Source organism: Varroa destructor, unplaced genomic scaffold, assembly GCF_002443255.2.
Source record: "Varroa destructor unplaced genomic scaffold, Vdes_3.0 BEIS01000005.1, whole genome shotgun sequence".
Taxonomy (NCBI): domain Eukaryota; kingdom Metazoa; phylum Arthropoda; class Arachnida; order Mesostigmata; family Varroidae; genus Varroa; species Varroa destructor.
Genome location: NW_019211458.1, coordinates 25,534,375 through 25,548,578, shown reverse-complemented (window position 1 = coordinate 25,548,578; position 14,204 = coordinate 25,534,375). Strand labels below are relative to the sequence as shown.

Genomic DNA, 14,204 nt, shown 5'->3' with positions numbered 1-14,204 from the left:
CAAATGCTATTTACGGCTCAATCTAGAGGCAATAGTTAGCGCTATTATGATAGAAGAACCTATAGAACCTTTCTCGAGAACTCTACGAGGATATATCGTGATTTCGAAACAAATAAGGCTATACCCAAACTAACGTTTAATCTGCTAGCGACACCTAGTGGAGCTACACTGATATAATGAAAATGGCATCGAATTTTTTATGTCTAACAAAAATTTTCTTTGCTTATTCTGTTGACAGTTCACTCTGCTATTAGTTTTTCCCACTCTCTGGAAACACCCGGACAACAACGACTAGTCTCCGTTACATGACATCAGTACCTAATAGCAATGACAATTTTTTAAAGGAACATGTAAATATTTTATTTGGATTTGTTTAGTATTACACAGATAAATATTACTCTTGAAATGCACCATCTCGCGCGACGCCATCGCCCCCTTTTGTTTTTTAACCCACCCAGACTTTTTGTTAGTTTTTTTGTCGTCTACTACAATACAACTGGTAGTGATGGCAATAAAATCGTCATTCTTCTTAAAAAAAAATTTCCATTCGAGTTAAAGCTTCTATCGTCCTGCTTAATTTTGCCAAGCTTGCGGCTTTCCGCGCCGCCGCTTATTACTATAGCTTCGGGGATAGATGTAGGCCCATTGGCTTTACCAGCCCTAGTTCTTGCTCGCATGGTACCTCAGTTTTTTTAGGAGGAAACGTCGTCACAGCGCCTTTCATTCACATATTTAGCATAGTCGTTATCTTCCTGTCAGTTCACTTTCTGTTTGTCGAAATCGTTTGTATCCGTTCGTTCCTTTATTGTTTTTTTAATAATACATATTTTTCTGTCCTTCTTTTACAACTTCTCATAATTGCTTTTTCTTTCCCTGTCCTTCGCTCGGTTGCCTTACTTGTTCGTCATTATTTTTTGCATTATCATAATTATCTTCGTTTTGTGTTTCCGTGTGCTGTTTGTATTAAATTATTCACAATTAACACATTTCGTATTTACAAAGTTATTTTCTTGTTTATTATTTTATCTGTCAGTATCATCAGCAGCAGCAATCTTGTCTTTCGGCTTCATCTCTTAATTCGTCTTTGCCTCCACGCTCCTTCCCAGTTATCCAACTGTTCAACGAAACCCATTTTCCTGCTCCATTTTATATTCACGCTGGATACTATTTTGTTTCCCATTCGTTTCACATTTGACTTGAGAGCTGACATTTCCGTCGGCATTATAAGAAGTACTGTAAAATCATAGCATGCAGCGGTTACTTTGCTAGTCTGGCCGAAAGATGAGTGTATTTGTTATTTTTTTTTTTTTTTAAATACTAACTCTTTCCAGCCCAAATTCCAGCTAAAAGTCTACGTCTTTTTCGCTGGCTCAGTGCTTTACTGCGCTGGTTTCCGCTTTTATACCCGCAGCTTCTCGAAGACCCGTTGTACTCAATCATGAGTTCCAGAATCGTATCTGTGCTCATCTTCAGTATTCATCTCACTGATGATCGTACTAACGTAGTGCGATACTCGTGGCAATTATTAGCGTTATCGTGACATTACTACCTATACAGTACCCTAGCGGACGAATAGCGAAAGACTGAAAAAGACATCGTGTCTCTGTATTGAGATTGTAGTTTAATGAAAAGAAGTTTCGAGTAAATTGGTGGATTTTGCTACTCAGAATACATACGATTGCTTTTTCCAATTAACAAACCTTAGTTAAACTTTCCATGGCCTTTGGACGTAGTGCCGTCCACATTGTATTTTTCGCTTTCTATACCCATTTCAAACAAGGTCAAGCGTTTCTTTGAACACAGCTAAGGGCTGGACCTGCTAAACTGACGGGCAACGACTGAATTAAATTTCAGCAATATTTTTATGTTATTTCATCCTCTTTTTCTCGCAGCGTGTCCACATCAGCCCCACTTGACTATTCTGGTTGGCACGCTAATCGAACGAAGCATAAATGGACTTCTAAGGATTCTCCGGCTCCCCAGCCAATGCTGAAAGATAATGAATCTGTCTATGACTAACAAATAAAAGCGGTAGTGACTTGATTAACTACGCGCCACATCATTGCCACTGAAAATACTAGTCTGCTCAGTTTCTCTTCTGGCTGTTCGATTGCCCCCCTCTCGTGATTTCTTTAATTTGCAGTTAGTCTTCTGACTAGCTGATGACACAAATGGTAATACACTTGATCCGAAATGATTATGAATATATCTGACCCTTTCAAATTATGATCTGCCAGTTTTGTGGTTTGGCCGCGCCTCCTATGCTTTATTAGTCAAAAATCTTTGTTTCATATTGCTTCCCACTTTGTTTCACACCATCATATTGTAGTTGCCCTCTCCGAAATGCTACCTCCACTGCGCGGAATGGTACTGCTTCACAGTCTGTGGACATCTGTATGCCCCATATTTTTCCCGTGCGTTCTGCTTTCCGGCTTTTATTGAGCGTCACCTATACAGTCGTAAAATTCGCCAGTAATGCCTAGGTCTAATACGGTGTACGAACAGCAAGACCAGTTGCAGCGGCGCAAAAAGATTGTCTAGGATAAGATCCAAACAACATTCAGAACAAAATACCCAATCATCAACGCCACCACTTTCGCTTTTACACAAAGCAAACAAAATAAGAGTAGTTCATCATATGCACATAGTTATTGCTTCTGATGTCTTTGCTACAGTGCACCAACCCCTTAGATCGAAAAAGGACCTATCTGTGGTCAGCCGTCGGGGTATTCTCACATTGATGTACTGACATGTTACAACATCGCACTAGTAGAAGGTTTCTCTTTGTCCATGTTTCAACGGTCTTCAGTTCGGTTTAAAGGCAGGATCATGTCAATGGTCAGTGACCACAATGAGAACATCACGAAGAAAGTGACGATCGATAGTAACGATCAAAAGCCTAAGCGGCCAGCGTGAAAAGGACGTTTGGCCGTTGCAGGATGCTCGTTTTCGTAGCCTGACCGGCGAATCTACAAGACTTAGGTGGAACCAGTATGTACTTTGAGCGAATGTACAAGTCAGCAAGCAGGACTACACCGACCAAACGCAGATCTTTCACTCGGGCTTGTAATCGTGATGTATAGAGAACGTTGAATTAAATTTTACGAAGTCTTGCACCGTCTGACGTGGGTGTCTTTGTGTCACAGTAGTGAGTTTCTTCGACGAATACCGCTAGCGTTGTTATCGCTCATGCTATGAAGTTTATATTATTATAGACTGATGTGGCTCGCATCATTAAATTGTATATATCGTTGTTGCACATGTTCAACACGCTAACACACTCGTATTCGTTCCATACTTAAACAGTGCCAGTTATTATGTCCATCTTGTTTATAGCCCCTTTTTCATACAATCGGCTTTGAATAATTTACAATGAAGTTTTTGTTCGTTAGTATCAATCAACACCGTACACGTCTGAGGGGTACGACAAGTCCGTTCAAGTGACCGGACTAGGCGATGATACAACTCCATACAATTCTTGAGGATTCAGTTCCCCTTATTTTTACATGATGAGTGGCGTTTCTCGTTGTTCCCTTTTTCTCTAAGCACAAACAGCGGCAGTAAGTACAATGACGTCACCGGTCATGCGAGCCTTGCCTGCGCTACTTTCTTACAGGGTACCGTTGCATGTTCAATCGGAGGCAGCCTCTCAAATATACCTCTGGCAATACGAATATTCGACTAGACTCATATATATATATATATATATATATATATAAATCTAGTCGTACTAGATTTATGTTATATCACCTATTTTACTCCTCTTTCTCTTACCCAAGTATACTTTACAATGAAGATTGAATCTGATAAGGTTTGGCGTAAGCGTTACGGTGATGAGTGGTACAAGGACGTTTTTCGGGGTCTCTACAGGTTTAAAGGAAGGGCCTTTGACGTCGGAGATTCTTATAGCAGGTCTGGGTGGAAGTCGTGGAGGATTGTTACAGACGCTTATTCCGTGATATTATCTCTATGCGTTGTTTAATTATTAATTGTTAGCTCTTTTTCTGTATACACACAAACATTCGTTTTCGGTTTAGGTAAGTATCATTGTCTGTGTAGGAAGTGTCTGTGCTTTTCGGTGCGCTTAGAAAGATTTAGTTGATTCTTTATTACGAAATTACCTTCCTTATACTTACAGCTACTCTCCCCCTTTTCTTTGCTTTCATTGTTATTTAATTCAACCGAGATACCTATGTGTGTATATAATTTTCCTAGTACATTATGTTGTTTTCAATTAATTATCGGTCCTTTTCCCTCGTTATTAGCAACATCAAGACAAGTGATTCTTCAACAAGTATTGTCGATCTTTCCGTCGGTGCCTGTTGATGTCGTCATGCTGCCACTATCAATAGTTTATCAGTAATAATATAAGTATTTTTTGCCATTGTTGCGGTCGATGTGTTAATCACATTATGCAATCCAGTAACGGTTTCAGCCGGTCGTTGTATTGATCATTTTCGTCTCGTCGTATTTCCTTCGCGCATCGCTTATATGCGGGCCAACCGTAATATTTACTAGATAACCTTTGTTTACATATCTATATCCCGCCGCTCCTTTGTAAATATGGGGTTACCACCGCTGCTGATAATAATAATTGATATATATATATATAATGTTTGGCGCTTTCCCTTAGCCTTTTTTTTTTTTCTATATAAATTAATAGCATAGTTGCAGTTGTAGCTGACAGTCATCGACAGGATTGTGTTCGAGAGTTGTATCATGATGAGAAGTGCGATGTTTTGATGACCAATTTTCGTTTCTTTATCTCGCTTCTCAGGTTAGGTTGGGTTAGGTTTCCTAGGTTTCCAAACACCGGAATCACGAGTTTAGACCTTAGTTTGATATTGCGATGCTAGTAAAACTTACGTAGATATTGTTAATAACATTGTTGTTGTGGAAGGCGTGGTAAAGCAAATACGCCAAACTTAATTTGGATCTCTGTCTTCTCCTTAGTCTGTTCATCGTTGCTCCCATTTCTAATGATTCTCCAAATCAATCTACCTTTTATTTTCTCCCGTCAAAATCTACCTAAATCAAGCTTTCGTTCCGCCCGTCGCAGCCGGGTTGCCTTTAAGTGGTCGATTTACATCAGCGTTTCTGGCGTGTGTATGTGCGCTGTGGACCCTCCTTCCGCGCCCTTTCAATTGCCGATCCGTCCAGCTATCCACCGGGTTGGCATTGCGTTGTCTCCTAGTCTTAAGTGGGTCTAAAATGCCGTGCACCTGCTCGGGGGTTCGGCTGTCAGGCCTCTAACGTTTTTTCCTTGCTCTCCCTGTAATTATTTCTCTTTGCTCCTTATTTTTTTTTATCAATTTTCGCTCCCGCTCCCGATTACTCAGGCGGAAGGTTTTATAAATGCAAGAGTCGATGAACAAATTAACGAATGGGCAACACTGCCGTGGTGGCACATGCCTTCATCCCAAAGTCCTCCTGACGTCTCCTACAGGTTTAAGCAAACGTTCGTTTATCCTTGTTTGGTGTCGTCGAGGCCACATGACGACAGGCCCTGTTTTAGATCCCTCTCCAAGATAACATATCTATTTGCTGATGAGGTTAGTCTCCCCTCACCTGAATGGAGTGCCGCCGCAGTCGCACCCCCGCCATGCTACTGTTGGCACGCACGTGCTTAAAACAGGTTTTCTCAATACGCCGTACACTTACCAATGAGAGCATGATGACCCTGGCCAAGTCTAGCCAGGTCTGCTTTGGCCTGGGGCGCAGCTTTTCATAGAGCTGTATGAATTGATTGGTCTGGTGTTTCTTACGTTCACTGAGGCCGACAACTGAAAACTGCGAGGTCGGACAATCAAAATTTTGACTACCGTCTATTTGTCTGTTGGTTTCTTACAGTTGAAATGAACATTGTTTGATATAGACTAAACGACGATTCTAACTTTGGTACTCATACCTTCCTTATTATCACTGTTGGTGAATGTCGAACCAACTCTTTAGCCGTGTCCATGGCCTTGATCGGTTTATTACTATCTCTTTTATTTAACTATTACTGAATCGATGGATAGTGAATCAATCAATTAATTGATTGACTGTCATTTGTTGCAATAGCTATTTCTCAATAGTAAGTTGTGCTTAGTATCGAGTTCTGTTGTGCAGTAGTTTCCGCTATGATTATTATTAATACTAGTTTCTATTTTGAGATTTGTATTTGGCTTAGCCCTGGCTTGATCGGCTCGATAGCGGGTAAATGGGGTTGGTTATTCTAGGGATGGTAGGAGCGGCGGAACGTACCAGATACGACGAGGCGTAGTTGTGGAAAGCTGAATGTATGTATGTATGTATGTTCTACACATCAACGAAAGAAGATCGCCTGGCTAGCGTTTAAGATGGGCTTTGTTGAACGTTTAGGTATTTGGTAACTCACTGATACGCTACTTCACGGCTGTCGGCGGATTGGTATACACTTGGTAAATGGTTGTCATAGAGGTGAAGAAAATCACTTCTTCAATTGGCTTTAAAGTCTCTGCCGAAGTAATATCAAAGGGAAGAACAGAGGCAGCGTTGAGGCAAACAATTGACTCGAAACAGCCACTGGAGCCCGCTGATAGTCCATGTTCTGCGTGCGGTGGTAGAGTTCCTAAAGTTGTAGGATATACGATGGCGAGGACACAGAAGAAAAACAATTAACAAAAAGGCAAGAAAAAACAAACCAGAATAGCAACTGTTATCAGATAAGGTATTGACGATAAACTAAAAAAAAGAATATCTCTGTTTGGAGAATCGGTGCTAAATCAATTCGGCAGTTCAGCGCAATGAGGTCAATATAACGTTTCCATCGTTTGGTATTCTTTAAATGCAAATACCTTTAAATATTTTTTTCTCGCCGTGAAGCATAAGGCGATGTAAATGTAAGTCTGAATTTTACAATGAACGAATAAATAATCATGCTTAGCCCTGAAAATATTATACTGCTTACAAATGCTTGTGTCAGATGTATCTTCATCTCATAGAGCAGAAGCACAAATGTTACCACTAGTAAAATGACACATCTATCACCCAATTTCGAACCCCCGTAAATATTGTGGGCATTTTCTTCTATTGTAAACGCTTCTCTTATTGATCTTCAGTTGTACACATAAACATACGTATAAATTGGACAAAATTAAATCTGTTTTATCCTATAAATTGAGCCAATTCCATCAACACAAACCTGTGAAAAGTCTGAGTAGCCGGCGGCGTTCTTGGCAGCGACCCGGATTACGTAACTCGTGTTCGTGTTGAGACGCCGCAGCTCATATTGCGGATGGCGGTCTGCTAAAGGAGAAATAGAAAAATTATTAAAAGTATTATTTATTAGAGAAACCAAAAATGAAACGATATTAAAGGCGTTGAAAACATACCGAGTTAATAAATCTTTCAAGAAAATGTTAACGAACACAACAAATGTCAGTCGTTACGACGCAACAATGTCACGCTGCCAGTGCCGGAACCTGACACGGATTCGATGGGCTGTTTCTGTAGAACAGCTATTTACATGCTGAGTGAGATAATCATAATTATGCCTACGCGTACATAAGGAACGAGACGTACATATACATTCCCGTTGCATGGGAGCTTAGTGTGGTATCGACTGAGGTGCTCAGACAATTGAATAATTGCGTCCCACTTTGATCGGTTTCACTACAAGTAAATAGCTGACTTATCAATTTTGCGTGAGCTTCAAAACGGATATATATATATATATATATACATCTCCGTATCGAAGGTCACGCAAAACTGATATATATATTAGTTAGTACTTCGTCGTCGGTGGGATGAATTTCGCATCTAACATTCTAACGTATTACAGATAAATTTTATTCGTTATCGGTTGCGTACTATCTAGTAGGCATTGGAGCATGACGTCACCGGGGTAAGAAACAACTAGTTTATCTCTACCGTACAGCTTTCCCTAACTACGCTTGCTTTTAACTCTTTTACTAGCCGATAGTAGCACCCTCAGCAACCGTGTACCTCAATTCTTTACATATCCCCTCTTTGTCTTTTAGCTAACTTGCGCATCTCCTCCGGCGTCCTTACCGCGTGACAAGCCAGGCGGTTTGGCGTATGCGTGTATCCTACGCATGTAACAGAAAGGAAGAAAAGATATTTTTAGACATCGCTCCGTTCATGGTTGGCTGCAGCGGCGACAGCCGCCGCTGTATCGGCTGAAAAGGGCCGTAAAAACTGAGCCTCAGAAGCACGAGGTTTGGAGATAGCAAGCGATACTGCCCTACACTGCATCTATTCTACAGGGTCTACACTAAGAAAAGGTGAACCGAGATAGGTAAAGTTCCTGCCTAACCAGTTCGGTTCAACCCGGTCTTGCGTCATGCAAAAGGAAATCAGAAACGCGGTACTAATAGCAAACGTGCCGGTGTTGCAGTGAAGCCACATCCCTGTACGTGGTACACACCTGACGTCTGCTAGTTACCGACTTGCTCTAAGACCCTACCTCTCATTCGTGCCCCATCGTACATCTGGCAGGCCCAAGAAAAGTCAGGACACAGCTCAAGGACAAAGGGCAACAGGTAGCAGCTGAACGGGGAGCTTTTGCCATAGGAAAGTTGCTGTCTGAACGAAGAGTGTGATAAACCGGACCGTCGCGACGGGGCTTACTTTAGGGCTCCCTAGTCTTTACTACTACTTCTGTGTACTTTGTGATAATAAGAGCAGTAATAGTAATAGTCATTGAGACAGGCTGGTGTCTAAGTGTATTTTTTCTACCTTCTTCTCCCATCTCCGATTAGCCTCGTCCTTATGCTGATATAAAACGCTAAGCTAATACATCTGTGTAACAAGCGGAGCAATGAACCAGCGAACCGAGCTAGCTAATGCATGAGGACGGTCAGGTCCGATGTAACCGGTTGTTGGTAAAAGGTTGGAATCACACCGTAGCCCCTGTGGCGACCTGCGTCTGACCCACAAGAGGTAGGCTAAATTTATTAACTCTGTAGCAACTCTCACCGAAACTCACTAGCCGTATGAGCTACAATACTCCCGCATGTATCTTCCCTTTCAAACACTCTGTAACAACAAAACAGAGCACGCCAATACACTGCTGTCACGAACCATACCACTTTTTTGCAATGATAAGTAGTATCCCAGAAAAAACAAAAATAGCAGAAGCAGAGAGTCAAAAGGAAACCAGGATACTGAGATTTACTTGGATCGCTAGCATGCTAGGACACGCACTGAGGGACATGTACAACGTTCAGGTTGGACTGAAAAACCGATGGCCAGAGAAACAGAAAAGGTTTGCGACGGAGGAAATGCAAAGCCACAACTCGTCCCCGTACCCTTGTTTCAAAAGAAGATACGTTGGAGCAGGAGCCCATCAAAAGTCATCTCAAAAGTCAAGGGCACCCTTTGATGTGGCCGCAATCAAATGATGCTATAGGGACAGAGGAACGTATCGGAATTACATAACGCAAAAACACAGCGAAACCCGTGTAATGTACTGCGCTAAAGCAAATCTGGTGTTTCAACAAGATCTACTACGACTTCATGACCAATTGGGTGATTCGCGAGTTTTCACGAATCACGCAATGAAAAAGACTACTAATCCTAGTAACAATACTCCACTAATGAATTAGTTTAACGACATGTTCGAATTTAAGCTAATACAGCATAAGAGATAGATGAGTTATCCGTGACCGTCGCAATTTGATAATTTAGACAGGGTCAGCATTGAAGTAAATAGCTAGCACATAGGCTTGCAGTTCCAGATCCAAGGCTCAGCGTCGCCGGTACTTACGACAACCTTGAGGTTACATATTGGACAAGAACAAAAATAGCAGATCGAAAGCTTACGACACACAAATAACTCGTTAGTAAAACAACCATGTATTGTATTATATGTAGGCTCGTGAGGTCCCTTCCATTAGCAGGCATTGAGCTACTCTAGTGACTTGCATATATCGAAGCTGTCGACTACATCAAATCCGCCGGAATCTATACTACCTGAGCGATATTCGAGGTAATGGGTGTATTAACCCCGATTGGACCCGACACTGCCAGACAGAATATCGACACTGACCTTTATATTCGACCATTACCAATCCAAATTAGCCAGTCAGTTAACCTTGATTTGATTTTCAACCAATCTGTCTTTGGATCAGCTTCGATATAAATATGTCTATGGACGAACATGCAAATACACGTACAGGCACTGTGCTTTGATCTAAGCAATTCAGGCCCATTCCTACGTATCTCTAGGACTAACTGTGCAGCTCCTTTGGATTCTATTAATTACGTCGCGTTGATCTAATATTACAGTTTCGCTTTTGAGAACCGTACGCATTTTTTTGCTGGCATCAGCAATTAGGAGGATGGTTTCGGGGTTAAGCAATACAAATCAGGAGGACGTACCACCCTACACAATTAAATGAATTTAGCTGTGTTTCCCTCTAAAGATTAGCTTCCTATATTTATAAATAGGGAAGGTTTAGCTTTAAGAGTTTTTTTTTTATGTCTAGCTTAATTGCAAAATGATATTTCACAAAAAAAATTGGACTATGGGAAAAAATGTTAATAATTCCTCAGACGTACTATTCTAAGTATCAGTAAAATGCCAATGTCTATCGTTGATATTGGCATTTTCTTGATAGTGGGTCCCGCTTTGTTTTATACTCTTACCGTTCAACTGATACTCTTCCGAAGGGGCCGTCTCCCAGGTTCCTTCGTCTGTCTTGTACTGGACTCGGAAGGTGTGTACGGCTAGATCGTTGTTCATGTCGTCCTCGTCGTGCTCAATGTGCAGGACGATGGTGTCCTTCTTGGGTCTGTCAGGCTCGACAACTCGGACCCGAGGCGCAACTGGTGCACCTGCAATAGTCATTCAAGAAAAGAAATTGGAACTGCAGACGGGCAAATTCATTTTTTGCTGTTTGGCCAGATATGGCCATTTGCTGGAAGTCCGTGGGGTTGTAAAGGAAAACCCGTTTACGCTCTATTATTCTACCGCCAAACCAGGTTTTGAAAAAAGGTTTGAAACATTTTATAGTATGAGTGTACTCTGTGATAACCTGTCGCCTGATACTCGATTTCTAGTCAGTAGGAATGTTTACTTCGACTATCATCTGACTCACAGGTAGTAGCTTTTACCATTTAGTCTCTAGTATCATTTAACGGCGTGACTTTAGGAGACGATCTGCCGCAGAGAACAAGCCAACAATAAAAAAAACCGCTCGAATTTGACCATTGCGGAAAATCGCTAAATTATTATACTTTTTAAAGAGAAAAGTTAGGTGGCGTCTTTTATTAAACACGTGAGCGTTGTAGCATTCTAAATAACGAACGCAACGTTCGCCGCCATTTTAAATGTAGGCAGACCGCGAGTATGTATCAATAAGCTGTCGTGCCAAACTTGCATAAAATGATTTTGTTGTCTGCCATTTACCTAAAGCAGACGCTCATCCCTTTATTATCATGTTTTAGTCTTGTGATTGCAATTGCACCTCAACTTCCACAGCTCACCGCTGAGTACTCTGCCACTCATTCTGCCACCAAATACGACGAGGCCGGCGAAATGCCATCATCGAATCTATCATCCATCTCGGCCCTGACACACCAGCAACATTGTATTTTGTTAATTTATTATATTGTTTTATTATATTTATTATAATATTTTGCACTTCAAACTAGCATAAAGCCCATTGTTAGGCACCTCTAGCTGTGCCGGATAGAAACGTGGGCAAGCTTCGTAGCTTTCACTTGGGCTGGACCAAAATAAAAAAACTAGCAAAAATTTTTTCTTCGCAGCAAGTGGCCGCGTAAAAAACTTTTCTTCAAGCTACCAAACGGGCAACTCTATACAAACGACGGATATGCGTTTCGCTTCATTCCCCTCCCGCGGCTTGCAGTTAGTTGCAAGCGTTGCATGTATGACGCTGTGCGAATAAGCCATTGGTAAGCGGAGCGCGAATACACCAACCCAAAGGGTAAATAATGCAAGTTTTGACAAAAGTACACCATTGGCCTAGATGGATGGTCGAATGGAAGCAACGACGAAGATGACATGGGGCCGTCGCTTGCGAGCTGTTGATTCGTGTTAGATATACATACTATAACAGAACGGGAAGGAGATCAGAGAGTTGAATCAAGGTTTCTGATAGCGTGGCAAGTTAAAAAAAAAAACACTGAAATACCAGCGTCGGCATTAGAACCAGCGGCGGGCAAGGCAAGGCAAGGCAAGGCAACCTCGCCATTAGCGTAGCCGCGGAACATAGAATCGATTCTCGATTTCGACAGAGGCTAACTTGAGACACGACGTAGAGGACTTCATCGAAAGAAGAGCATAAAAAAGAGCCATCTAAGTTCCCTGGCTTCTAACAAATTCTATTTCAACTCGCTAGAAGCGTTTGTTCTGTCAGTTCCTCGCCAAATGTTACGTATGCTGAGGCCTAAGAAAAATAATTTTTAAACCAACAAGCAATCACATGCAAAAAAAATATAGGTGCTCACAATGCCGAAACCTGAATCGAGGCTAATTTGATCGCTTCTAGGAATGGGTGGCCGAAACAGTGAGAAATCGAAAGCTTACAGAGGAATTCATCACATAAGTGGACCTTACACATAGAAGAGAGTGATTAGCTTCCCAATGGCATTGCCTGAGCTACATACCATGCCATAACTGTGCCAAAAATGAAGTCTTGACCTAAGACCTCTTTTAGACTTGTCAACTAAAAGTCGTTAAGTTAAGTGTTTCAAAAAATCATTTGAAGCCATGTCGTATTTGTTAGCAGAGATCTTATTTGCCTCCGCGTGAAGCACCCATTATTTTTCTGCTCCCCTTAACTCGCACAGACAGCCTTTTCAAGGCCGACTAGGCGTTCAAGGCCGAACCATGTAAGTTGGAGTCCATTTAGGAAATACAGTTCGTTTCTTGACACTTGAATAAAAAGGTTCAGGGAGCTTTTGTTGACGTCAGTGTTCATTTCGCAGTTGCTGTTGTGTCTGTGTGAACGACTGCTTCGTTCTCGTCGAGTTCACTGGCTGCTTTCTCGTTACGATTATTATCTTGTCTAGTCACCATATCCAGCGGGTAGTAGCTTTGTTGACGTGTGGTTTTGTTCGAACCGATCGTATCATCAATTGCTATCGGTGTTACTCCAATCGAACAGGGGGTTAGAGGATACTTGGCAATAGATGGTATACCTTGCTCACCCATCCAGACCAGTAAGGAAATTGATTGAAACCTACTTCACATCGCGCCTCGTCCAGCAACGCCACTATACCTCTCAGTCAGCGCAGAACTAGCATAAGCTTATCCTACGAAGTCTTTCCTGCACAGGCAACGGTAGGCGAAACAGTTATTTCGTTCTTTCAGCCTGCCACTCCTGTTACTACTCATTCAAGGGGTGAGTTGCGGCTGGCAGACGCCAAACTGCTTGCCGCCCACCGCTTCACTGCGGCGGGGGTATAGCAAGTTCATACGTACATTGAGAGCAACTTCGCACAAGAAACGAGGACATAGAAGCATCAGGAGTACGTAAGAGTAACAAGATAGGTCGAAAGGGAGAGAGAGAGAGGGAGGGGGGACAGGAGGAACCTGCTTTCATAGACGCCGACAGGACGCTCGTTACACATGGACTAGCACGGCCGTTAGGGCACAGTCCTAGGCCAGAAACGGTTCGGAAGGAGATGGGGGATCGAAGTCGATAAAGCCTCCGCCACCGCAGCAGGAGCAGATTCAACCCGAAGTTGGCAAGCAACGATCGACCAGTTTTTGTGGTTACTAACTCGACCGATGTAGCGAGGGAAGTTTGCCTGAGGGCGACTAGCAGGGGCTTGCTAGACGAAGGATATGCTTCTTGGCAATGGTAGGTTACGTGATGCCTACAAGGCAAAAGCTGTATTCACCAGGACTGCTAGCACCGCCACGACAACTGAATCAAGTATTGCAGACGGCATACGTACTGTCGATGCCGGCAAAACTCACAACTTACGTAGAGGCAGGGGGGTAGGGTTCATCCTAAAAAACCATTCTACTGAAAAAGGAACATGTAACGCTGTCAGGTGACGTTGACTGGATAGTTAGAAAAAAGCAAGAGAGAAGTTCAGCTGTCTTCGAATGTGGTTTTGTGGACGGGCCAAGGAGGTAGATCCTTAGACGGTAGACCTGATTGCGTGATGGTGGCTATGTAGGAAGTGACTGGCGTTGAAAGACGCTAAATATTTACTGACACTTCAAGATGAGCCGATCAATG

At 42.3% G+C, this 14,204-nt stretch overlaps 1 protein-coding gene across 13 annotated transcripts in view; it reads right to left on the bottom strand.

Annotated features, from left to right (window-relative positions):
- Positions 1-334: 334 nt before the first annotated feature.
- LOC111251150 (neural cell adhesion molecule 1-like) overlaps positions 335-14,204 on the bottom strand; it is a 153,343-nt gene continuing 139,473 nt past the window's right edge. For 4 of the 13 annotated variants that reach the window (XM_086989868.1, XM_086989865.1, XM_086989863.1 and 1 more), the window contains 3 exons: positions 10,633-10,821; positions 7,166-7,269; positions 335-6,592 (listed from right to left, as the gene is read on the bottom strand). In XM_086989868.1, the coding sequence (XP_086845994.1) occupies positions 6,470-6,592; positions 7,166-7,269; positions 10,633-10,821 (416 nt within the window). In that variant the 3' untranslated portion in view covers positions 335-6,469. Of the gene's footprint in view, positions 6,593-7,165; positions 7,270-7,968; positions 8,073-10,632; positions 10,822-14,204 lie in introns of all 13 variants that reach the window. The other 9 variants (XR_015328158.1, XR_015328161.1, XR_015328159.1 and 6 more) reach the window with 9 other exon arrangements.